We start from the raw sequence: 26028 nt of genomic DNA, 5'->3' as shown, positions 1-26028 counted from the left end.
TCTCTGCCTTGAAGGTGCCACAGAGTCTGGCAAGTCATGGCCTAGGCGAGCCAAGGCAGAATAGTGCTTTTTCCTTCCTAAGTATGAAGAAGCAGAAAGGGCATGAGATCATTTCACATCCTTCTCAAGCGCTATCTTAAGAGCCTAACCCCAGCCTAGAGAAAAGGCAGTGTGATACAATGGTTAGAATGCTGGTTTCAAGAGTTGGAAAGGCCTAAGTCCCAGCTTAACTTCTGTCTCATCCTGGTTGTAGAATGCCCTCTGAGAGTGCCCAGGCAACTCTCTAAAATAGCAAACTGCAGAGAAGGCATAAGATTGGTATAGGAAGCTTCCCAGACTCTTCTTGAAGTGGATACTTCCAGTTACAAAAGTGACCACTTTCCCAACAGTACCAGCGATTCAATAGATTAAAATGGATCCCATTGATCTGAGCCCTCTGTGGCACATTCAGGCCCTCTAGTTTGGTTGGATGTATTTATTCCTCCTCATAAATACAAGCCTGGCTTCCCTATTCTGAGGCTGAGCAAGATAGACAGATAGACCGACACACCCCCCCACACACACTAACTACCCCTTGAGCTAATTCACTGGCTCCTTGTTCTCCCAATAAATCATTTATAGATCTAACATAGAGAAGAAGGCATAAAGGTCTGAATGCATAGTTTTTATTCCTCAAAGAACTGGAAACTTGGGGCTTGACTCTGAAATGTCCCAAAATTTTACTGAGACAAGCTCTAAGCCTTGAGCTTAGAACAGGAGGCCCTAAGAAGAGACAAACTTCTAGTGTTTGGCTGGTGGTTTAATGATAACAGGCAATTGGAATGGCTCGCATCAAATGTGGAATGAGGGTGGAAAGCACTGTACTTACACATATTGAGTTGGCGGATGAAGCTGGAGATATTGTTATGTTTGAAATATTTGGGAAGCAGCTCTTTGGAAAACTTCTGTTCATCCAGGATGGAGAAGCTCTGGCCACTCTAGAATAAAAAAAAGGTCACACATTGAAGACCAACATATACAATGAAGAGCAGAGTGTCCAGAGGATAGATAAGCACATCCTGTCCAATACAAGGGACCCACATAAAACTACAGACAAAAAGTCATGGACCATAAGTCCAGTGATCTCCTTTATAGAGACACAGACAACTTAGTCACAAACCTCCATCCTAGTGTATACAAAACGAACTCTAAGTTCATATGTATAGTAGCGGGATAGGAGTTGGAGAACCACAAAGGCATGATAATAATAATAATAATAATAATAATAATAATAATAATTAACATTAATAATAATTAAAAACTTCATTTCATAAAGATTTTCAAAGTACTTACTATATATACAAGACACTCAATACCATTAATTAAAAAAAATAAATCTATGCCCTCAAGGAATTGACCTTCTATTCTAAATACAGAATATAAAAAGGCATGTAGCCAATACAAGATTGAATATTTCTCTTCATTGAAGAGAAAGAGCACTAACAAACTAGGGACTCCAACCAAGGAGGGCCTCCTGCAGGAGGTAGCATCAAAACTGGGCCTTGAAGGAAGCAGGGATTCTCAGAGGTGGAAATGGTAGGTGCTTGCTAGCACAATAGGAACAGGTCACTCCAGACTAACCGTATTTCCTTTACTGACAGTAGATTCAGAGAATGCTAGAGATAAGGGTCTATGAGTTTAGCTAAATATTAGATAAACTACCTCATATACTTCTTGGAATAAAAATGAAGAGGTGGCCCAGGTGGCGGTATGATTGGATGGTTTTAGAACTGGTTGAATGGATGGCCCCCAAGAGTAGTCATTAATTCATTTACTTCAACCTAGAAGTGGGTCTTTCAAGAATTATTTATTTTTGTCAGTGACTTGGGTAAAGATCAATTTGTTGATTTGAAGACATCATCAAGATGAGTGGGGGAGGGAGGTTAACACAAACTGGATGATAAGAGTCAAGCTCCAAAAGGGTCTTGACAGGCTGGAGCACTGGGCTGGACACATTAAGCTAAACCCAAGATATGAATGAATTTCACAGATCCAATAGGAGAGAGTCATGGTTAGACAAGAGTTCATCTGAAAAATACCACGAATTTTAGTGAACTGCAAGTTCAAAGAGTCAACAACAGTATTGCTCAATGACGGGGGGGGGGGAAATTAACAAAATCTTGAGCTGCAAGTAAAGAGTATTCAAGCTACCAAGAATAAGGGGGGCAATTCAGTCTCAGGATTCTTCCTATGTCAGATTCCCTATGACATATTGGCAACCACCCTTAGTACTGGGCACAGTTTAGAAAGGAGAGTGACAAACTGGAAAGCGTTTAGAGGAGGAAAACCCTAACAGTGAAAGACCCTGAATCTCCATCATATATAAAGATAATATTGAGGAATTATGGATATTAAGCCTATTGAAAATTACAACGGGAGGAATAGGACATGACAGCTGTCTTCAAACATTTAAAGACCTATCTTCTAGAAGAAGGATTAGGCTTGTTCTCCTTGGCAAAGACAGAACAAAGTGGAAATGGCCAAGAGGCAAATTTAGGCTTGATAGAAAATCATTTCTACCAATTAGAACTGTCCTCAAGTGAAATGGACTGTCTCCAAGCTGGTGGATTACTCCTCACTGGAAAGAATAATGTCCAGGCACTGTGTGAAGCACTAGAGATACAAATAAGCAAAATGATCCCTGCATTCCAACAGAGGAAAAGATACATCTGAGGAATATTGCCAGGGCAAAATCACTGGGATACTGATTGCCCCTGCATCCTTTCAATGAGTACTATGGATGAATTGCTGTTCTCGGCACTCCAAATGAAAAGCAGTGGACAGGGAGGAGAGAAAAGCATGCATGCAGGGGCTCATAAATATTGTGGTTGGTCTGAGTTTAGGCTAGAGGACGAATACTTGAATTCAAAAGCTCAAGGTTTTAGGGTGGAAATGTTAAATTCCAAGTCAACAGGACTGAACTGAAGGTTCAGTGAAGGTTTTCAAGCAAGGCAAGGTGACCACTTTTATCACATGTGGATTGGAGCAATGGTTACTAGGGTCCCTTATGACTCTCAAATTCTGCTATAAAATCTATCAGCCTTGGCAAATGACTGCATATGGAGTGATGGAGGAAAATCAAAATGATTCTAAGGTTGTGGACCCAGGACCCTCAAAGGATGGTGAAGTGGGACCCTACACTGAAATGAGTCAAGTTGGAAGAAATGTAGTTCTAGAAGGAATGTGGACTTTGACAAGCTGATAACCTTAACTTTTAATTCTATGGGCCATGGTCGCTAGAAAGTATTTTAATCATTATCTTATACAAAATTTCCATATATATATATGCTATAACCATGAAGTCCTTTGCTCTTTCTTCATCTTGGCATGAAAATGGTCCCGGGTTCTTAAAGTCTGTAGCAGTGGAGCACAAGTTCTGGCTGACTTTTGCAAGCTGAAGGAGCCTGAAAGATAGGCCTATGGAGGGTCTGCTAGAGGACAGCCAACCAACTCTCAGGAGGACAAGCCTCATTACCAAGCTGACCACAGGGCAAGGAGGCTTTTGACCATGGCAATTCTTGAAGCCCACTTAGAAAATCATCTAAGGGTTGGGTCACCAGGGGATTTTTCCATTGGAATCATGGAATTCAGAAGTGAACAAGTGATGAGGCAAAATTTACAAGCTTGCTTTCCTTTCAAAGACCCTGTGAGGTCAATATTCACATTTCCTCTAGAAACTGACACATAAAGTGATTAGGAATGGGCAGTCACCATTTGAACCACTTTCTTAGATTAAGTTCAAATTGACTGATAATACAAAAATCTTTGTTTCCTTCCCCTTTGGGAAAAATGACTATTTCCTCCCCCGAAAGAGAAATACGTGGAATTAACTCAGAATTTATATCTTTCATTTTGAATTTTAAATGGCCTAAAGAAAAAACTAGAAATCATATGGTCCAACTTCCTTATTTTACAGATTAAAAAAAAAATAAAATTATCAGAACAAGGACATTTGGTAGTTTGTTCAGGTCACAAGCTAAGTCGGTTGCAGAGTTAAGACTTATAACATAAGTTTTCTGACTTCCAGAGCACAATGCTCTAACAAACACAAACTGATTCCATTTCAAGAGGTAACAATGAGTCAGTCCAATTTCTAAGGTCTCTTACCTTCTCTTTCTCCTTTAACTCTCTGGTAATTGACTACAAAGACATTGGATATTAATATTGGCAGCGATTATTTAGTCTTATACCCTCATTTTATAGTTGAGGAAACTATTAAGAAAAGAAAAAACTAACTTGCCCCCAGTGAAATACCTAATCAGTGGCAGAACTGGGCAAGCCTCATTCAGTGCTGAAAAAACCTAAGGACTTAGATCTGGATGCTCCCCACTTAATACATCCTCCACCCCTACTCCCAGCCCCAAGGATGATCCAAACTAGCTCCCAGGGATCCAGGCACCCTGAATGGCTAGGTCCAGTCTAGGTTTGTTGTGTCTGGTAACAACCTAAAAAAGTCTGAAAGCCCTGGGTGGTCAATGAACTGGGAGCTCCAAGTGGGTGTTCTTCTGGGGGAGGGAGGGGCAGAAAACACTGGATTAGGAATTAGCCAAATCTGGGCTTTCTTTTACCTCCTGCTGATAAAATCATGTCTAGTATTCACTGTGGTTCACATCTGTGTTCCTGAAGTTAACCTGGATTTGACTGCCCTGAAGGACATGAGAACCCCCAGGAAGTAGAAATTCTATCCAAGGTCTTTTTAGCTTCTCCCTTCCTTTGTTTGTCTTTTGAAAGACATCAAATAGCCCATACAGGGACTAGAAAGAAAAAAAAGACTAGAGGAAAAGGAGCTAGGATCAGTCAACAAATTGGATAATTGGCACCTGAACAAGCAATGGCTTGACTGTGGGCATGAGAGAGTTAAATCAAATTGGGCAATTTCCTTTCCAATTTCCTCAGTCTAATATCTAGTTCTCATATACTAACCCAAGACTGCAGGTGTGCTATCCTTTAAAAAAACAAAAAAGGTAACAATAGATGATAAAAATCCCAACTTAACGGATGAATTGAGGAGGCCAATTGACTTGGCAAAAGGATTCAACTCCAGCATGTTTAAATAGCAAGCCCCTCCTCAGGAATTTAAAAACGTCGCTTGGATTTACACATTCCACACAAAGACTGGAACACCTGTTTATGCCTGACTTTTATTTGGGGCATGAATGGATAATTTCATTAATGTAGAACGGTCCCCCACTAACACAGAGTACCGGTACCTTCTCTAGCACTTCTGGTCTTGGGGGGGCTATCTGGGACACTGAGACATTAGATGTCACACAACCAGAATGTGTGAGAAGCTGAACTAGGTTTGTTCCTAATTCCAAAGAAAGCTCCTGCCCACTTGCCTTGTCATGTATTATTCTGGTAATTTTTCTAAATTTGATTAAGGATAGAAGAGGGGCCGGTTATTTCATTGATATGGGGAACTCACCTTCTCTTGAGCTTCTTGTCTTGACTTGAAAGGGCCTTACCCACAGGCTCATCCAAACAGGATGTGTCAGGGGTGGCCTTCTGGACTCCTAGGCCAGCTCTCTGACCATTAAAACAAGCTACCTTTTTTGTTATCAGCATGAAAATTATCAAGGATTTTTATTAATAAACAAGTCTGTAGATTATAAATTGTGTTTGTCATAATTTGAATACAATATGATTTGAGAAACACATTTGCATGGATTGTGTTATGAAAAAGGTGCAAGAAGCGTACATTTTTAAAAATTTCCACCAAAATGAAGAACCCTTTTTGCTGTGTGTGGTTGCTGATCTTATAAAATGAGGGGCTGGACCATCCATCCCTGTGGCCCCCATCATGTTTATTTTGAAAACCCAGCTTCTGAGGCAGCTTTTTTTCCCCCGAGCCCCGCCAGATGGCAGCATTCCCCAGGATGGCCTCCTCCAGCCAGTGCCCATTCTTTGCTACTTAACCTCCTGCTATAAATATCCAAATCTAATCACTCAGATACAGGAACTGCCAAAAGAGAGTACATCACTTCAAGGAAAATCAGTTTGTTTTTCACTAGCCTGCAACTGGGCTCAAAGTCTAGCCCAGAGAAAACAATTTAACAAAGATTTCACCATTGGCCAGGGCTCAATGTTTCCCTCACTCAGGGGATACACAAGCCAAACAAGGCAGAATGTCTGACCAATTAATTAGAGCAGTCTAAAGACCCCTTACAATGGAGACTGACTTCTTTGTTCCTCGGAGTGCCTTTGGGGGAGGTCATTTTGTTTGGGGGCACCTGCACTCAAGTACAAGAGACCTTTTAAAAGGGCCCGCAAATCTTGGCTTATCCTAGCTAATCAAAAGTGAACAAGACCAATGAGCCCAGTCCCTTAGTTTGCAGGTGAATACAGGGATGCCCACATCACACAGTGTCAACTTACAGAGCAGTGTTCAAAAAACAGGTCTCCAGGAGACATTGAACTACAGAATTTCAGAACTGGAAGGAACTGTGTGTTCAAAATACACACATATGAGCATTCAAGTCATAATCTCCCTGGGCCTTAATTTCCTCATATTTAAAATGAGGGGATTAGACTAGGAAACCTCTGAAGTCCCCTCCAGCTGGAAGATTAGTGGTTTACCAAGTTGGGTACATGAGCTGACTCAGAGGTGCTACTACTAACACCAGTAGTCCATGTCCCTGCAATCAGTCTTTTGCTACAGCAGCTCAGCCTTCACAGATCATCCAGGCCTGGCTCCACTCTGGAACTCTTCTCCAGGCAAAGCTGCAATGGCTGCCAACGGGCTTGGGGATTAAGTGGTCTGTAGCCCTATTCCCAAGACTCCATCCCACAGGACAGCACAGAAGCCAATCATGAAAAGCCTTGAGCACTAGGTGATCAGGGGCTACCCAGCTATCCATATGGATCTACAGGGATTTTTGAGGGATTTTTTCAAGCTATAATAGCAATTAAAACTAATTACCAGGATAACAACTCAAAACAAGATCTTTGGATTGCTGCATTATCAAGTCTTAGACTAAAAAATGTTAAAAGAATGAGGCATATTCAATCATGCTGCTGCCATTCCAAACTTCTCATTTTACCTGAGAATAAAAAGTTTTTCTATATCATTATTAATTTTGTATGAATATTGTCATCTTTAAATCATATCCTTTTAATTTGGGACTGGCTTCTTTAGGTTTATAATCCCATATCCCTTGATGTCCCTTCATCTACTTTTCCCTTCCCCAGACAGACCTAGAAAACATACCAGACTGAACTCTGGTCAGGAAAACTCAAGAAAAGCACAGTGAGAATCATTTTTCCAATCAAGGTCGACATGAGACAAAGAGGTCTCTGGATCTAGAATGGAGCAGTGGTGGGATGTAATCTGGTCTGTAAAGAAACAACTTGGGAAGATTTAGGAGCTCTGCACAATATAATGATGAACCCATCATACTGGAGGCCTAATGAAACATCCACCCCTGACAGAGGTGAATTATTTGGAAAACTAGATTTATTAAGCACATTTTTCACAGGAGGGATTGCTTGTTTTATCTGGGGTATTTTGGGTAGGGGGTACACTGGACTGTACTTCTTCCTGCTCCTCTGCCATCATATTTACTCTTCCTCATAGCTCACTTTTATTTTTATTTTATTATTTTAAAAATATTTGTTTATTTATTTTAATATACATTGCTTTATGAATTACGTTGGGAGATAAAAATCAGAACAACAGAAAAGCTATGGGAGAGGGGAAAAAAACAGAAAAAGGAGGTGAACATAACATGTTGATTTATATTCAATCTCCAAAGCTGTCTTCCTCGAGGCAGATGGCATTTTCTGTCCAAGATCTATTGGGATTGCTTTGATCACCGAACCATTGAGAAGAACCAAGTCTTTCATAGTTGATCATCATACATTATTGTCGTTATCACGTACAATGTATTCCTGGTTCTGCTTGTTTGGCTCAGCATCAGTTTCTGTAAATCTTTCCAGGCATTTCTAAAAATCAAGCTTGTTCATTTTTTATAGAACAATAATATTCCATTACTTTCACATACCACAGCTTATTCAGCCCTTCCCCAATTGATGGGCATTTACTCATTTTCCAATTCTTTGTTACCACTATGGCTCACTTTCAAAGTGTTCCCCACACAATAATCCCAGGAGGTGCTGAAAGTATCATTATCCTATTTTACAGATGAAGGACCAAACTAAAGGGAGTACAAATGAACTGGCCAAGGCCAGTACTAGTAAGAGACCGAGCTGAGACTTGAACCAAGTCTTCTAATTCCAAGGCTACTAGCAACTCTTTACCCTATGCAGCAGTCAGAAATGGGAAAAGATCCTCATGTGGGGCTATTTCTGCACTGTGGGTCAACAGAAGACCCAGAGCTTCGTGAATAAAAGAAATTAACTCAGACAAACATTTGACAAACTCACAAACATTGGTTGCTTTCTCCTTATGGGAGTATGGAACGTGGGATACTCTCATTGACCTCACAACAGGACTGCCTCAGAGCAGGCAAAGAAGACCAAATGAGTGACAATGGCTTTCAGTCTCAGCCTGGTTTTCTCCCTCAGCGGGGTGCTAGATCAATCAACCAACTGATCAATTGGGACTTCGGGAATATTGGCAATAGTATTAGTGCCAGCAAATAGGCAGGCAGACTAAGGAACAGGCATGGCTAATGGACTAAGATGATCCCATTCAATTAGATAAATCTCTGCTACAAAAACCCCAAACAACAACTGCTTTCTTTAAAAAAAAAATCCCACTAGGTACTAAGCATGGTCCTAGAAATGTATACTTAATGAGAGGCAAGATAGGGAAGTGGTGAGACCACAGGATTTAGCAGCAGCACCCTCAGTCTTAGGATTCCATTTCTTCCACTTCCTATGTGACCTCCAAGTACAAATCACATCTCAGGGCCTCAGATCTCTGACCTAGAAAATCACACCAGGTCCATCTGGCCAGTTTGAAAACAAAGACTTGTTAAAAAAGAAATGAATATTAACTACTAAAACCCAGCAGGACAAAATAGAAAAAGAAATCCTCCCCAAATATATGTGTGTGTGCATAAAATACATCCATACATGTGTATATATTATAGTATATAGTTACATATATAATAATACTTCTGATATATATTATTTATGTGTTATATATATTTATATACATGTGTGTATACACACACACACATATACAGAAAGAGGGGGGCAGGCATGTATACCTATTTACTACATTAGAGACAAGACATATCCCGGGCTTGTTATGAGTGATAGGAAAAACACTTTTTACAAAAATAAATTAAGAAATAAAAACAACAACAAATCAACTGAGACTGAATGCTGTGAATTCATGGCTAAGCTTGGCCTAAGAGGAGATAAGTGATCACCTACTCTTTTTTGCAGAGTAGAATACTACATAGGATAGAATATTTTTTCAATAAGTTGTTTACTTTTGTTGAACTGTTTTCCAGACAAGATGGCCATCTGAACAGATGCAGATTCCCCCAAACCTCCAGCTTCTACTTAGCTACTCTAATCAAAAAAATGGAATTTGCACCAGATACCATCCAATGAGAAACAAGTGATTTCTACTCCAAAACTGCACAAAAAGTTGGCCTTTAGTCCAAGGGCAAAAGGAAAGAGGGCCACAGACAGCAAAATTAGCACCAGCACCAAGGTAGACAATTCAGAGGGCAATCTAGCAGTGTCATCTCAAACTACTCTGAGGTAGGGCCAGAGACACCAGGAATTACTAAAGCACTATAAAAGAATATATTACCAGGAGCCAAAGGTCAGAACAGGAACCCTGGGGATGGAGGGAAAGACCAAGCAGGGTCAAACCCTCAACATATGAAGGAGGCTAGCACAATGCCCCAATTCAAGAACTAAAATTAGAGAGATGAGGAAAGCAAGCTACTGAACTGGTATCCAGAATTATTCTAGATGTAGAGATGCCCCCAAATTCATCCCAGATGGAGGCAAAATTTCTGATAACTCCAAACAGGGACTCAAAAGGAAAACAATGGATTTTTTAAAAGGACTACATGAACAGCAAGAAATGAAAGGATTTTGAAAATGAAACAATTTCTGGAGAAAAGAATTGGAAAGAGAAAATGTTGCTTAGAACAGAAAATGGCAAGTCTTGCCTAAGAAATGTACTACTCCCTGGAGCACTTAGGTGACATAATGGCTAGAACATCAATCCTGGAGTCAGGAAGACCTGAGTTCAAACCCGAGCTCAGCTATTTACTAGGTGTGTGACCCTAGCAAGTCACTTAACTTTGCTTCAAAAAAGAGGCAGATTAAATTAAAAACATAAACAAAAAACAAATGCACTCCATGAAAATTAGAAGAAGAAAAAACAGAAATCAGTGATTCCATGAAAAACAAGTATTGGAACAAAATCCAAGATTGAAGACACAGAATGAAAATATACATTATTTAATATCAAACATAACTGACCTGGAAAATGTCAAGGAAAAAATAATTTATGAATCAGACTCCCTGAAAACCATGTTTTAAAAAAAAATCCTGGAAAGCTCAAGAAATTGTAAATGAAAATTTCCCAGATGTTAGAAACAGAGAACAAAGTGAAGATGAAAACAGAATACCAATCATCTCCTGACATAAATCCCAAAAGGAAAAATTCCACGACTATCAGAGCCAAAATCTAGAGATGCTATACTTCAAGGAGCCCCAAATAGCAAATATGAAAGGAGCCACAAGCAGAATCACCCAAGTCCTAGAAGATTCCATCATAAACAAGAGATCTAAAGGACCAAAAATATAGGTATATATCTCCCCCCAAAAACAATCTTGAAAAGCTGAGTGTTATCTTACATATTTAAAAAAACTGAAACTTAATGTAATAGAGGACTTTAGAGTTAAGCTGAGTAGGAACTCTGAAATAAAAATATAGGAGTCCAGAGAAATCTAGAAAGGGTAATGATCTCCAAAGATGGAGAAACTTTGTCTCCATCTAGGATGGATTTGGGGGCATCTCTACATCTAATCAATTGGAAAGAGATGAATGATCATGCTGTGCTAAAATTCTAATCCATGTAGAATAAAGCAGAGTCCCTTCAGAATCTTAATACCTTCCAAGGATATTGAAGGAGTTAAAAAGAAAGGCAGAGGACCCTGGAAATGTGAATTAGTTCCATTCTGAGGGTTTGAAGAGAGGAAACAAGGGAGGACCAAAGGAAAAATACACTGATGTAGAAAGGAGGAAGAATGGGGATAGAACTATTTCTCATCATCAGAATGCATGAGAAGAACATGCCAATTAGGAAGAAGGAGTGAAGACAGAAGACATCAGACTAACCCCAAGAAAGGCTGAATGTACACACTATGAAAGAAATCCATCAAATTGACCAGTCAAACAAATGAAGATGGGCAAGTTGAAAAGGAGGAGTGCTCATGTGGGAGTGAGCAAAACCAACTCCTGAATTTTTAAAAAGGAAGATGAAAAGAAAAGAACAGAACAGGGATCTAAAGGGCAAACTATGAAGTGGGAAATGACTGAACAAATTGGGTTACATGAATGTAACGAAATATTATTACACTGCAAGAAATGACGACAAATGAGTTCAAAGAATCCTGAGTAGTAAGAACCTTGAGAACAACTTCTAAAGCATAACACTGTAAAGAAAAACAACTCTGAAAGATGATTCATGCCTGACAGCCCCCTTCTCCAGTGACGATGAAGCATATTCTCCACCTTGTGAGAGAGAGGCCACAGATTCGGGGTATAGGGTGTCACAAGGGGCACACATTTTTGGATATGGCCTCTAATGGATTTGTGTTGCTTTACTAGACTTAGTGGTTACAAGGGTCTGCTTGTTTTATTCACTAAGTTTTTATTGGGGGGAAGGGAGGTTAGCAATAGTGATGCCAAAAAAAGTCATTGAAACCTTAAAAAAAATAAACACAGAAAAGAAGGAAGTTCAGAAGGAAACACAAAATAGTATGGAAAGTAATATGTGGAATTTATCTCATATATATATTTAAAGTAAGAGGGTGAAATAGAGTCTCACTGTTTCATATACAATCCTCCTTTTATGTTCTGTTGGATATATAGAAATACTCAAGGTTTATTTGGTATTTAAATTCAGAATAAAAACATTTAATTTAATTTGAAAATGATAGAGATATAAAAATAGCAGTAAAATTTATTTTTAAAGAGGGAAAAAAGGGTTTGAAAGGGGAAAAAAGTAAAAAAGAACAATTTACAAAGTAAAGATGGACAGTTATGAATATAACTTCATCAACTAATATACATACATATATATGTATATCTTTTTCATCTGGTACTTCATTGTTACATATTTTGAATCCTTCTTGATGTTTTGCTGGGCTCGTGACAATGTTCTCTTTTGTTTTATATTCTTTTCTGCTTTTCTTTTTTCTTATTTTTTAAAAATAAAATAAAAATTTTTTAAAAGCCATATAAATTGAGGGATGTTAATTGTTTGCAGTCATGTTAAGGAAATAAAAAATGACACCACCAGCTAAATTTAAGTTACGGAACTAGTCAATGGTGTCTAACTCAAATGGAAATGGGGTCAATAAACTGTCCATGAAGATCCATATGCACACTACATGGATTTAATTTCAAAATCTGTTTTATTTTTATTTATTTTATTAAATGTTTTCCAAATCCATTTTAACCTGGTTCTGCGCTCTACACACCTCAGAAAATTAGATAAAATAACAAAATTTATCTGAAGGAAAAGATAAATGATCTCAATGAGGAAATTAAAAAAAAAAAAGGAACGAGTTATATTGCAAAGAGTACTCATCAAAATAATTTGGTATCAGCCAAAAAATAGGAAAAAAAAATGTGTCAATTAGGTACAGAGAACTCAGATTGTACCTAGAGACAACCAAACACAGTAGCACAGTGTTCAATAAGCCCAAATACACCAGGTAAAGCCACAAGAGCCCCTAACTATTCCATGAAAACTACTGGACAAACTAGAAAGCAGTCTGGAAGAAATTAGGCTTAAACTAAACACTCCCCCCACATATCACTATAAACTCTAAATGAGTATATGATTTAAACACAAGAGCTTTTAGAGTTAAAAAGTTAACTTTTGATTTCATTGGTATGGGTGGCTTTTAAGTTGCAGAGGAGGGGTAGTAATCATTGATTTCGGACAAAGTTAAAGCCAAAATGGATTTAATCAAAAGAGAAAAACAGGGAAACTACAGTATGCCAGCCTTATCAATCAATATTGCTTTAGACTATTTAAAATAAGATAGCACAAGGTTGGAATATTGCTGTGGTATAGGAAATGACAAATTGATAGACTCAGAAAGATATAGAAATACGTGGACTTATGAAAGAAGATTTTATCCACTTTAAGAGAAACAGAGGAAAAACAAATGTAGTAAATCTTATATAGATGTATGTGTATATGTGGTGCAACTATACATAGCTATGCTTATGTATGTGTGTATGTATATAAATATATTCATACTTAACTGTTGCTTTCTTGGGGGAAGTAGAGTGGAAGAAAGAGGGAAAAAAGAATAAAATTCAAAGTGCACAGCAGAGAACAAAAGAAGAGACTGACACTTGAATACAGTGTGTGTATTTATTTTACAGGCTTTCTCAAAATGGAAATTTATTGTCATATTTTGATTTGTTTTATGTCCTACTATATATATGGCAAAGTTTTTTTCCCCTTTTCCTGTTTCTTTTTCTATTTTGTACTTAAGTTTTAAATAAATAAAATTTTAAAAAGAAATGGAAAAAATAAAGTCTAGAGCGTAGAGAGGCTAAATGTCTTGTCCCGAGTCACAAAGCCAGGGTGGCTTGGTTTGAGGAAGGACTTGAAGCCAGAACTTCCTTACTTTGTGACTGGCTCTCTATCCTTGTCACCATGCTACCATTTTATCAAAACCTCTCCCCCCACCATATTAAACAAATTTGAAGGGAAGAGAATATCACATGGGAAAAAAAATGCTCTAAGTGACTACTAGTGAGACCAGTAACACCTCTGAGGTTCCACCTCACACCCATGAAATAGAAAGATAGATCAAATGGCTGAAAGGGCTAAGTGAGAAGAGGCACACACATGCCCTGCTGGTGTCACCAGGAATTGGCCTGACCATTCTGAAAGGTAATTTGCTTTCCCCCCCCCCCAAAAAAAAGTCACTCAGTCGTACATACCCTTTGATAGGCAATACCACTAAGCATAAACCTCAAAAAGATCAAAGGCAGGAGAAAAAGGTTCCCTGTGTTCCAGAATCAAGACAATAGCCTTCATGTGGGTACTCATCACTTGGGAAATGGCTAAACATGTTGTGCTCCCTGGACGGAATGCAGTATTTTATCATTAAGAAATGATAAAAGGCCAAATTTAGAGAACCTTGGGCAGGCTTATGGGAACTGATGTTTAGTCAAGTGAGCAGAATCAGAAGCACCATTTAACTGAAAACATTTATTAAGTGCTTGCTGTCTACAAAGCATTGGGAATATCACAAGAGAAGACGATACCCATGAAAGGTATTGAAGGAGGCAGCGGTAAAGCAGATGCTGATGCATCTTCTTCAATGGCAATGCCTCTGATCCGATTAGACATGTTTCTGATGTTGACTTATTTGACAGGACCAGGCATTTAGGTGGCAAAAACAGGCACATGTAGGCAATACACTAGGCGAAAGCTAACTATGAATATTGCTTAGTCACTCTTGGCCTACTCTTCTCCTTCTGGGACCACCTATGCTTTGCCAGGTAATGTTTTTATCTCAAAACATAAAAATGTCTATTAAATTAAAAAAACCCTCAACTCTGGTGTTTAAGCTTTGTTAATTGGTTATTAGAAGATAAGCTTTACTAACATTTGTTGATGGATCCTCTTCAGGACTCTCTAGGGCCCTTTCAGTTTAGCCTCTGGAGGCTGCCACCTAGCCTAATTTGGGGGGGGGGGGCTATTAAGGAACTTTGAGGCAGGCCTAGGAGAAAAAGCACATAGTTCTCCTGGCTACCAACAACCCCCACCCCACCCCTCCCCCTGCTAATTCAGTCTCTGGTATTTAGACAACTTGGAAAGACTCAAGAAGGCCTATCAATGTGAGTCCATGGCAGACTTCAGAAATTACTTGCTTCCCAGGCATCAGCAGAAACTGAGATCTACTTCCAGCCACAGTCCATTCACTCTGCTTGATCAGACTTACTTGCTACAAGAGAGCTTCCATTTGTTATGGGGACTAAATGAGATTAGGACATGGGTAAAATGCTTTGCAAAGCCTAAAAGGCTAGAACCATGTTAGCTATTATGATTGGAGTTGGTGGGTGGTGGGAAGGATGCCAAAGAGGCCCCAGGAAGCATTTTAAATAAGACACAGAAGAAAGCAAGAAGTTATTCAATTCTGTTACCATCATGTTACATTTAAAAAAAATACCAACCTGGACAGAAGGGAGGTTCAGCTTCACATGACACTGAAATATTGATATTTATTAAGTTCATGATAAAAAGTAGACATTTTTAAAAAGAGAGAGAATAGGGTGTTTTAGAACTTTATGGACTTACTTTCAATCCACAGATCTGTGATTTCAGACTTCTCAAGGCGCTGAGGCTAAAAAAATTCCCCACTTTTAAGATGACAAGTCTTTCTGAGCTGGATCCCAGTGACATAGAACCTTCACAGGCCCCAGATCCAAGCCTCTCCAACCCAGCAGGCCCAGTGCCCCACTGGCTTAGCCACTGGGAGGCCCAGGCACTAGGAGAGGACTTGAGTGAAAGACAAATATAATTTGATGGAATTAATAGAGTGACAAAATTGGACTGATATGAACAGCCCAGATTTGATTTGCTATTCATTTTACTCTTCAATACTTGAATTCATTCTAGAATTAATTTCATTAACTGACAAGACAGAAAGAACATAGTTTTTCTCCTACAAAGAAATACTTTTTTTCAGTCTCTGCCTTCCTCCCCTCCCCTGGCCAAGAACAAGGAGCAATTCTAACCTATGGAATGTCGGACATTTTTAGATGGTGTTCCACAGTAACCTAGCATGTATGTGCCCTAACGGGAACTAGGAAAATACCAGCAGGGTTATAACACGGTGTTTGTGGACAGGGGAGCCATTCTGGCATAAACCCCAAAAGGAAATGGTAATAGGCATGAGGCTTCATCTGTGTGCCTCCTGGAGTGAGCAGGGAGACTATGCAGCACAGACACTTGAACCCATGTAAGAGCTTCCAAGAGATCAGTGGGCCTACTGGGGGCACAGGGAAGAGCTTAGTTTTGTTCAAATCTGTTCTGACTTGACCCACACTTCCTGTCCCCCCTACCCCGCCCCAAACCCTGCTCTCGACTTTGGTACCTCACTGCCTTCTCTGAGCCTGCTTCCAAATCTGCAGAATGAGGGAGGGAACTGTACCAAATAATCCTCAAGGTCCCTTCTGAGGGGGAGGTTCTGTAATCCTTGTGAGCAAGTCACAATGAAGGCCAATGAGTGCATATATGCTAAGAATCAGTTTGAGACTACTGTGCCACTGAACAATAGAGGGGAGGGGGCTACCTGTTGTAATTCAACCAATAAGTACTTATTATGTACCTTCTTCTCTGTGCCTGGCATCAAGCTAGGTGACAAGACACCGAGACAAAAATAGCCCCCACTTTGGAGTAGTTTACGTGGTGTCTTGCTGGAGACACATATATCAACAAATGTTTGCAAAATCATGGAGTACGAGGGGGCCGGAGAAAGGGTAGAGTTGATTTTTTGGACTCCAAGGGGAAGACGACATTGATCCCTATGAAATTCTGTCTAAGGAGGTACCAACAGCTGGGAGAGATCACAAATGGCTTCAAGAAGAAGATGGTTCTCAGGCTGGCCTTTCAAGTTTGCTAGAGGATTCTAAGAGGAATTGCAGCTGGTCCGGCAAGCCATCTGGTGGTACCCAGGCAGCTGGCTTCAGAACCCTCTGGCTCTGAGGCCTAGCTCTCACATTACAGTGCTCTCTGCCCTACCTCAATCTTGGCTCTGGAGAACTATGTGGGGTGGATTCTAGCTCGTTTCTTGGGCTAAGAGTTTCCCAGAGTAATCATACATGTGTTAGTTAACACATGCAAATTTAACCACACAGGCCCTTTGGGACTTAGAAATGACTTAACCCCTGAGTTCTTTGAAGCACCAGCACAAAAGAAACTCTAATACATTGTCTGTAAATGAGGCATCTATTTTGGGAGCCCTTAGAGTGAGTGAGTGAGCTTAGACTGCTTCACTGTGATTTGGGTTCAAGGTCCACTTTTGCATCCATTCCCTATCAAGACCTTAAGGGAATCCCCTCTGTACTCTGGATCCCCTCTGCACTCTGGACCCCAGTATCTTCATCTGTAAAATGAAGTGCTTAGACTGGCTTGTCTCTAGGTCCAGTCTAGCTCTAACACTGTGTGATCTATGACAATCTATGACTTTTTAAAATTATGCAACTTAGCAAACTGCTATTTGAAGTCATTCCCCTACGCTTTAAGAATTGGGCCAATCAACTAGTACAATGACCTGGAGAGTAAAAGTTAACAAGTGGTTAAACTACAACATTTTTGTGGGGGGGGGGACACTGAACTTGGAACCAGCCTCCCCTCCATTTTCTTCCTATGGAGAATAGAACTTTATAGTTTATAGAACTGAGAGACCTGGAAAGGCGGCTGTGAAAAATGGGGATAGGAGACTACAAAAGTCTAGGGAAACTGATATGATTGACAAGAGGCAGTCTATCTGATCTCTGGAAAAGGGTGATCACCAAGGTGCAGTCTTTTATGCTGAGACCACTTGGACCAAGGGAGCAGGGTCTAGAGCTGAAAAGGACCTCATTTTATAGGGAGGTGCAGAAATTAACTCACCGGCACACAGGTGATTTGTAACAAAGCTGGGATGAAGCCAGCTTCTCTAACTCCTTAGATTCTGCCCTTGCTAACCAGAATCCTCAAGCTTTTCTTTTGCTCACCTCCCTCTATAGCCACAAATCGGACATACTCTAGGCTTAATAAATATTAAAATTCATTCTGATGTCAATTGACAGTCAGATGGACACACAAGCATAAAAAAAGAACTAGAGTTGGGCACCAAATAAACCCACTGCTCATAAAGAGTAATTATTGATCACCAACTAGCTCTAGTTGCCCCACCCTTCGTTTTTGTGTGTGCTCGAGCTGTTAACTTAGCATTTGACTGTGCTCAAACTTGAAGAAGGGGTCTAATTCTAGCTCACACAAGGGCTGAACTGGGCACTGAGGTCCAGAACAACCTGGAGCTTGGTGATTGCTGCTGGGAAACCTGCCTCATTAGATAGAGGTATTTGGGTAGTATCAAGAAAAGATGGGAATGACAAAGAAGCCTTTTGAGAAACTTTCTAGCTTTGCAATTTTACAGTTTGGCAATAATTAGGAGTTCTTAAGAGTCCCAGTGTGTGTGTGTGTGTGGGGGGAAATAAAGGATTTCTACAGAATGTGCTCTTCAGATTTCAGTGAGGGGGAGAGGGGGGGAATAACTTGTCTTCAAATATTTGAAAGGATCCGCCTTGTGCTTGGCTCCAGAGGGCAGACAGAACTGCCATAAAATTAACAAAAATACCCAGCAGAACAGGCTGTCCACCTGGGGGGGGGAGGGGGCACGGACTGAGTTCCAAGACAGTCAATGTACTAGGTACTGTGATAAGCTTGGCAAGGGGAAGGAAAGCTAGCTGATCAGTCAACAAACACCAAGTATTTATTAAGAGGTTTCCCAAGTTCAAAGATTGGGGACAAAAAGCAACAAGTTTCTTCCCTCAAAAAAGTGTCATCTGTGGAACATGCATCAGGCTGGACAAGAAGGAGTCTGAAATTAATTTCAATTCAACAAACGTCAAATTATTAGAAAATAACTATTTAATATTAATAATTTATAGCACTGTTATATAATATATATAAATGATATATAAATAAATAGCATAAATATTGATATATTATTATTAAATGATTTCATATCAATGATTTAATAAATAAATTAAATAATATTAAGTTATGCTATTATTAAATAATGATTTAGTATCAATAATTTAATAATTAACAGAATTATTGAATTATATTAAATTTTACTATTATTGTTATTAAATAATTATTTAATATCAATAATTGAATAATAAATAGAATTATTAAATAATATTAAACTATACTATTACTGTTACCAAATAATTATTTAATATAAATAATTGAATAATAAATATAAAAATTAAATAGATTATGCTATGTTATTGCTATTATATAATTATTTAATATCAATAATTTAAAAAGAAATAGAATTATTAAATAATATTAAGCTATGTTATTAGACTATACAATATAATAATATAAATAATATAATATTATTATTAAGCTATAAATATTTTTGTTACCAAATAATTATTTAATATCAATAATTTAATAACAAGTATAATATTTAAATAATATTATGCTATACTATTATTATCAAATAATTATTTAATATCAATAATTTAATAATAAATAGAATTATTAAATAATATTAAGCCATACTATTGTTACCAAATAATTATTTAATATCAATAAGTTAATAAATAAAATCATTAAATAAGCAAGATTAAATAAAATAATAAATCAAATTATTAAATTATAAAGCATTATTAAATGCTTACTATAAACAGAAGTTGTTCAGTACCAATGGGGAGAAACAGTCCTTGCCTTCAGATATCCTTCCAATAGAACAGAGGCTACAAGTTTCTACACAGATAAGTAAATACATACAAAGGAATCTGAAGAAAAAGATTGCTAATTACTGGGGGGGGGGGGGCGCCTCAGGAAATGCTTCCTATAGCATGATAGGACTAGAGCTGGAAAGGATCTCAGAGGTCGAGTATTTTTCCCCCCCCTGTTTTTAACATAGGAAAACTGAGGCTCAGGGAAGTAAAGGGACTTGGACAAAGTCACCCCTTGCATCCCATGTCTAGAACTGAAAGAGACCTAGAAGTCGTCTAAATCTAATCCCCTTTATTCATTTTACAGAAGAAACTGAGGTCTGGGGATGTAAAAGAGATTATCAAGGTGACACAGGTGATGAACTGAGTTTACAAGGAAGATGGGGCACTTAAATGGCAAGGGGCGGGGAGGGATGATTTATATGGAGGAGGGGGGTATGGCATCAGTAAGCCTTCCCCGATTCCAGTTTCGGAATTTTATAATTGTAAGGTTGTTGGGATAAGAGGGAACAAACACGCAGTTGTAGGAGAAGAGAGAGCAAACTTTTAGTCAATAAATTGGGGGGGGGGGGAAAGAACAGTGGGCTCTCCAAGCACGAGGAAAGCTTCCAGAAACTTTCCCGCCTTGGAAAATCTTGTTGGCAAGATCGGACCCTTGCACACTCCCACCCTGCAAACTGCTACCCCAGTTTTCAGGCAGTGAAGCCCAGCAAACTCTTAGACAAGAAGAGCTTCTACACAAACTCTCGCCCCTCCCCCTAAACAAAACAAAAATGCCTCTTGCAAGTAGAAGCAACCCTTTGCAAAATTTGCCCGCTTGAAGAGTCACCCCCCTAATGCACCCCCCCACCCCCATCCCGCCTGAAACTCTTGCGTGCGCCCTCCCCAGTTGCGGACATAAGTCACCTAGCACTCTCGCCCTGCAGTGTTACAGGTAACCACAGCGCCCCTATGCGCCTCGTGCTGCCCCGCCCTGTCTCGTGCCGCCCCGCCCTGCCCCGCCCTGCCTCGTGCCATCTCGTGCGGCGCCTTCGTGCCTTCCCGCCTTCTTGTCGCGCGGCCCCCCTCAGCCGCTCCCCTCCCCCCCCCACCTCAGGAGAAGTAGCCGTCTTGCAAACTTTTTATTCTTAAAACTAACTCTTAGAGCAAATAATCACCACCAAATTCTAGCTCCCCATTTTCCAGGAGTCGCCCTCTTGCAGATAGGAATAGTCACCCCCAAATACATCTTCCTTAAATTCTCTGAGGTAATAGTTCCCAAACTCCCTCCCTAAACTCGCCCCCCCCCCCCAAATCGCACCGACTCTGAAAAATATCCCGGAGCAATCGCTTCCCAATTTTCTCGTTCTATGAACTTATTGGGGGAAGAGTACCTCCTCCAAAATCTCTCCATCGTCACAAAACTCTTAGGGGCACAAGTAGCCTAGCCACCTCCTCACTTTCCCACTCCGTAAACTTTATAAGGCCAGAATAAGCCCCCCTCTTCCCCCCCCCGCAAGCCTGGAAAAACTTTCGAACAGGACCTTTGCAAGTCTCCCGTTCTGCTAAACCATTGGAACTAGAGTGGCCCGTCAACTCTCCCATCCCGCAAACTCCTTGGGGGAACGGTGGCTCTCCCCCAAACTCTCCCACTTGGAAAAATTTTCTCTCCTGAGGAAAAATTTTCTCCCCCTCCAATTCTCCCACCCGGAAAACTACTTAGTGCAAGAATAGCACACCCCCCAACTCTTCCGCCTTAAAAAACCCCTTGGGTAGCATCCCCCACTTTCCCGTCCTGCAAATCCTCGCGAAATAGCCCCCCCACCCAAAAAAAGTTTTCTAGTCCCGTAAAAACTCGAGGCAAGAGTAACTTTATCCCCTGCAAATTCTCATTGGCAATATTCTCCACTAAGTCTCCCACCCCGCAGGAGTGGCCCCCCAAAAAAAGTTCTGTGGGGCGGGAACCCCCCTCCCCCACTATAAACTCTACGGGACAAGGACCACCCATCCCGACAATCTTGAGCGCAACCAGGGATCTCAGGGGCCCCCCAAGATTGGCTTCGGGCACTCTGGGCAGCATGAGGGGAACGCCCCCCGCCCTCCCGGGCCCGAAACGGTGTCGCCTCAGAGGAGGCCGAGAGCCACGGGGAATGTGGAGCGGGAAGAGGGGCGCATGCGTACCCCGGGGCGCTAGAGCGGCCCACTCCCCACGCACCCGGGCCCGCGAGGCATCCAGCAGCGCCGGGCGCTCGGACACCTCACGGAGCCCAGGCCCCCCACTCGCGCCCCAACCCACTCTCGCCGCGCACGCGCAGCCACCCTGGCCCTTACCGGGTTCCAGCCGATCACGTCGTCGGTGGTCGAGTCGTCGACCAGAGTCCAGAGCTTGGCCAGGAAGCCCGGCACCACGGATGAAGCCCCCTCCATGACGCTCAGAGCCCGACCGGGATGAGGAGACAGAAGAAGCTGCGCAGCCGAAAGCTGAACTCCGACAACTGGGTAAGAAGCGCGAGGCTGTATAGGGCAAGCCAGCCTCTAGCCCCGCCCCACTCTTGGGGGGCGGAGTCTCGAGCCCGAAAAAGATCTCCGATTGGTGGCTGGACAGGACACGTTACCGCTGGGGCAGGGGGACACGTGACCTCGAGGCACGCGTCGGGGGGGGGGGTGGGGGGAGCTAGGAAAGGGCAAGATGCTGAGGGGGGGAAGGGGGCGTGCCCTTGCCCTTGTTTTTTGTGCTCTCCCGGGGGCGCCACCTGAATCCTTCAATCTTGTCCTGAAGCGAGTTAACCCTTTGGTGGGTTTAGCAACCCCCAGACCTCGACTTTAAAGTATAAGTTAAAATCTTGTGAATTGGGGCAAGCCTGTCATTTAGAGCTGCCGAGGGTCCTTGTAAATCCACCTCGTCCGATTACCTTACTTTTGTCAGGGAAAGAACGGGAGACGTTCGAGCTGAAATGACTCGACCAAGATCACACAGATTAGGAGCTATTCCGAAATTCTGAAAGCAGGACCTCTGATCTCAGACCCATTATCGATAAAAGTTCATAAAACACAGTCTGCAGGGACCTTAGGGATCGTCTTATCCAACCCACAAATCCTCCACCCTTTCCAGCCCACCTCCCTTTGCCTTGATTTCAGTAAACTTCAGAGCATCCCCTATTAGATATAAGTAAAATAGAGATCAATTACTAGTAAGTGCTCAATCCGATGCCTGTTGATAGAATCGGCACAGAATGATACAGTGATTTGCCAAATACTCCCCATACCACTCTTTTCCCACCCACTTCATACATTGGACCTGGGATCTGCCCCAACCCTCCCTCTTTTTTATGAAAGGGAAGGAATAAGAGAAAGAATATCAGAGCTAGAGGGTCTTTAGAAGGGCCATTAACTTTAACTGTTCATCTCCCAGGTCACTCCTTTGCCTTCCCCTTCCCCATCCTGCCAGGCTCTCTTTCCTAGCTTTCCTGGCTTCCTTTAAATCCTAAATAAAAGGAAGCCTTCCCTCAGATTCCTAATGCCTTCCCTCTGTTGATTATTTCTCATTCCTATTCCTGGTTTGCTTTGTATATATTTATTTGTTTGCAAGTTGCTCTCCCCGATGAGATTGTGCTCGGTCCACAGTAGGCACATGATGAAGCCATGTTTATTGACCCACTCGGTACTACCACAGTGTCTGGAGGTAGCCAGGCTTGACCCTAGGGTGGGGGGGGAAGAAGCTCCTGGCCTAGTTGGGAAGACAAAAAAAAACCTATATCCAGGAGGTTAGCAGAATTAAAAAGACACTATCACATGCAAAACTGGAGTGTTGCAAACTGTGAGGGCGCTGGAGACCATCCAGTGGAGCAGCCTCGCCTAGCCCAGGGCTTCTGAAATTTTTTTTTCTACTCTTGACTCCTTTTCTCTGGACAAAGGACTCTGGGACGTACAGATCAGATGTTTGCTGATAATAAATCGTGAAGAAATTTATTTCAAACCAATTCTTTGTATACTTCTCACCCTTTGTTAAAGAGGAAAGCAATTTTGTATCCTAATGAGACGGCTAGATTTGTTATTTTTTACATAAAGAATTAATTCTTGCCAGAAGATTTCATTCCTTCTACTGTTGTCAAATTTTTCCAGACCCTCCCCCCATATTGTTACACGATCCCACGCTGGGTCTCGACCCACAGTTTTAAAAGCTTTGACTTAGGGGATGGATACAAGGCTAGTCCAAATCATTTGTCTTCAAGTTTTACCTTTGACAGTGTATAGGAGCTATGAGCCTGTGGGCAAGTCCCTTGAATCTCTCCATGTGACAGACAAATCAGTGGAGGGCTTTCCATTCTGAGTTTCTACAGGGATAGAATCACAGATCTGGAACACAAAGAAAAAAATGGAGAAGTTCAGGGAGGCGATTGTGTCAGGGATACTTAAAGGCCTTCTCTATGCCCTTTTTTCCCCGAAATAATATTAGTAGGAACAATATTGGTGTCTGCTTCTTTGTGACTCGGTGGACCATACTTGTCTATGTGGTTTTCTTGGCCAAGATGCTGGAGTGTGTATTGCCATTTCCTTTGCCAGTGGGTTAAGACAAAAACAAAACAAAAAAAAAATAAAAAAAACAAAAAATAAAACAAACAACAACAACAACAACAACAAAACTTAGCGACTTGCCTAAGGTCACACAACTGGTAAGTGTCTGAGGCTAGATTTGAACTCAAGTTTATCTTGACTCCAGGTACAATGCTCTAGCTATTGAACCACCTAGCTGCTCCAGTAAGGATAGGATAAATCGCATGTATACAGTTGTTCAAAGTTTACAAAATGCTTTATACACCTTATCTCATTTATCCTCACAACAGCCCAGGAAAGTAGGTGCTATTATTAGTTCCATTATACAGGTGAAGAAATTGAGGCAGACAGAACTTGCCCAAGGTCACAGAACTGGTAACTGAATCGAAATTTGAATCCAGGCTTTCCTCACTCCAGAACCAGGGCTGGGAATTGCTGTTCTACTCCAATCACCTTTCTCCCTGGCTTTCCTGCCCCAAACGCTCTTCTCAGGCCAGCATTCTCTTCCTATAGTAGAACACATGGCCTTTGAAGCAGGGACTGCCTTGCTTGCTTGCCTTGGGGGAGGAGAAGGCCATGGACTTCCCGTCTCCTGATTCTGATGACCAGGGAACTTCCCCCAGCATCTTTCTGTCGCCCTGTCCCCGGTGGAAAACCTCCCGTCTCCCCATCATTTCTCTCTCTCTCTGACCAGTCAGGACAAAGGTAGAAATAAGCTGATTGAGGCCATTTCCACTGATCTTGTGATGAGGAGAGTCAAATCCATACAGAAAGAGAACTGGGGGAACTGAGGGCGGATCCTTACAGCGTTTTCACTCTTTGTTGTTGTTTACATTTTGTTTTCTTTCTCTTTTTTCTGCTTTGATTTGATTTTTCATGTGCAGCAAGATAGTCGTATCAATCTGTAGGCATATATTGGATTTAATATATATTTCTACTATGTTTAATATATGTTGGATTATTCTGGAGAGCAATCTGGAATTATGCCCAAAAAGTTATCAAACTGTGCATACCCTTTGATCCAGCAGTGTTTCTATTGGCTTATACCCCAAAGAGATACTAAAGAGGGAAAGGGACCTGTATGTGCCAAAATGTTTGTAGCAGCCCTGTTTGTAGTGGCTAGAAACTGGAAAATGAATGGATGCCCATCAATTGGAGAATGGCTGGGTAAATTGTGGTATATGAATGTTATGGAATATTATTGTTCTGTAAGAAATGACCAGCAGGATGAATACAGAGAGGACTGGCGAGACTTACAGGAACTGATGCTAAGTGAAATGAGCAGAACCAGATCATTATACACTTCGACAACGATATTGTATGAGGACATATTTTGATGGAAGTGGATTTTTTTGACAAAGAGACCCGAGTTTCAATTGATAAATGACGGACAAAAGCAGCTACACCCAAAGAAAGAACACTGGGAAACGAATGTGAACTATCTGCATTTTTGTTTTTCTTCCCGGGTTATTTCTACCTTCTGAATCCAATTCTCCCTGTGCAACAAGAGAACTGTTCGGTTCTGCAAACATATATTGTATCTAGGATATACTGCAACATATCCAACATATAAAGGACTGCTTGCCATCTGGGGGAGGGGGGTGGAGGGAGGGAAGGAAAAAAAATCGGAACAGAAACGAGTGTCAATATAAAGTAATTATTAAATAAAAATTAAAAAAATATATGTTGGATTACTTGCCATCTGGGGGAGGGGAGAAAATTGGAACACAAGGTTCTGCAAGGGTTACTGTTGACGAATTGTCCACGCGTATCTTTTGAAAAGTAAAAAGCTTTAATTA

The 26028-nt window shown here is 40.9% G+C and overlaps 1 protein-coding gene across 1 annotated transcript in view; it reads right to left on the bottom strand.

Annotated features, from left to right (window-relative positions):
• Positions 1-22173, bottom strand: part of LOC127542413 (heat shock factor protein 3-like) — a 48228-nt gene extending 26055 nt beyond the window's left edge. The window contains exons 1-2 of the mRNA XM_051967981.1: positions 22007-22173; positions 869-977 (exon numbers count right to left, since the gene is read on the bottom strand). Of these exons, the coding sequence (XP_051823941.1) occupies positions 869-977; positions 22007-22102 (205 nt within the window). The 5' untranslated portion in view covers positions 22103-22173. The remainder of the gene's footprint in view (positions 1-868; positions 978-22006) is intronic.
• Positions 22174-26028: the final 3855 nt, after the last annotated feature.

This window comes from Antechinus flavipes, chromosome X, assembly GCF_016432865.1.
Source record: "Antechinus flavipes isolate AdamAnt ecotype Samford, QLD, Australia chromosome X, AdamAnt_v2, whole genome shotgun sequence".
Lineage (NCBI taxonomy): Eukaryota > Metazoa > Chordata > Mammalia > Dasyuromorphia > Dasyuridae > Antechinus > Antechinus flavipes.
The sequence above is the reverse complement of the archived record's forward strand: the minus strand, read 5'-3'. Positions and strand labels throughout refer to the sequence as shown.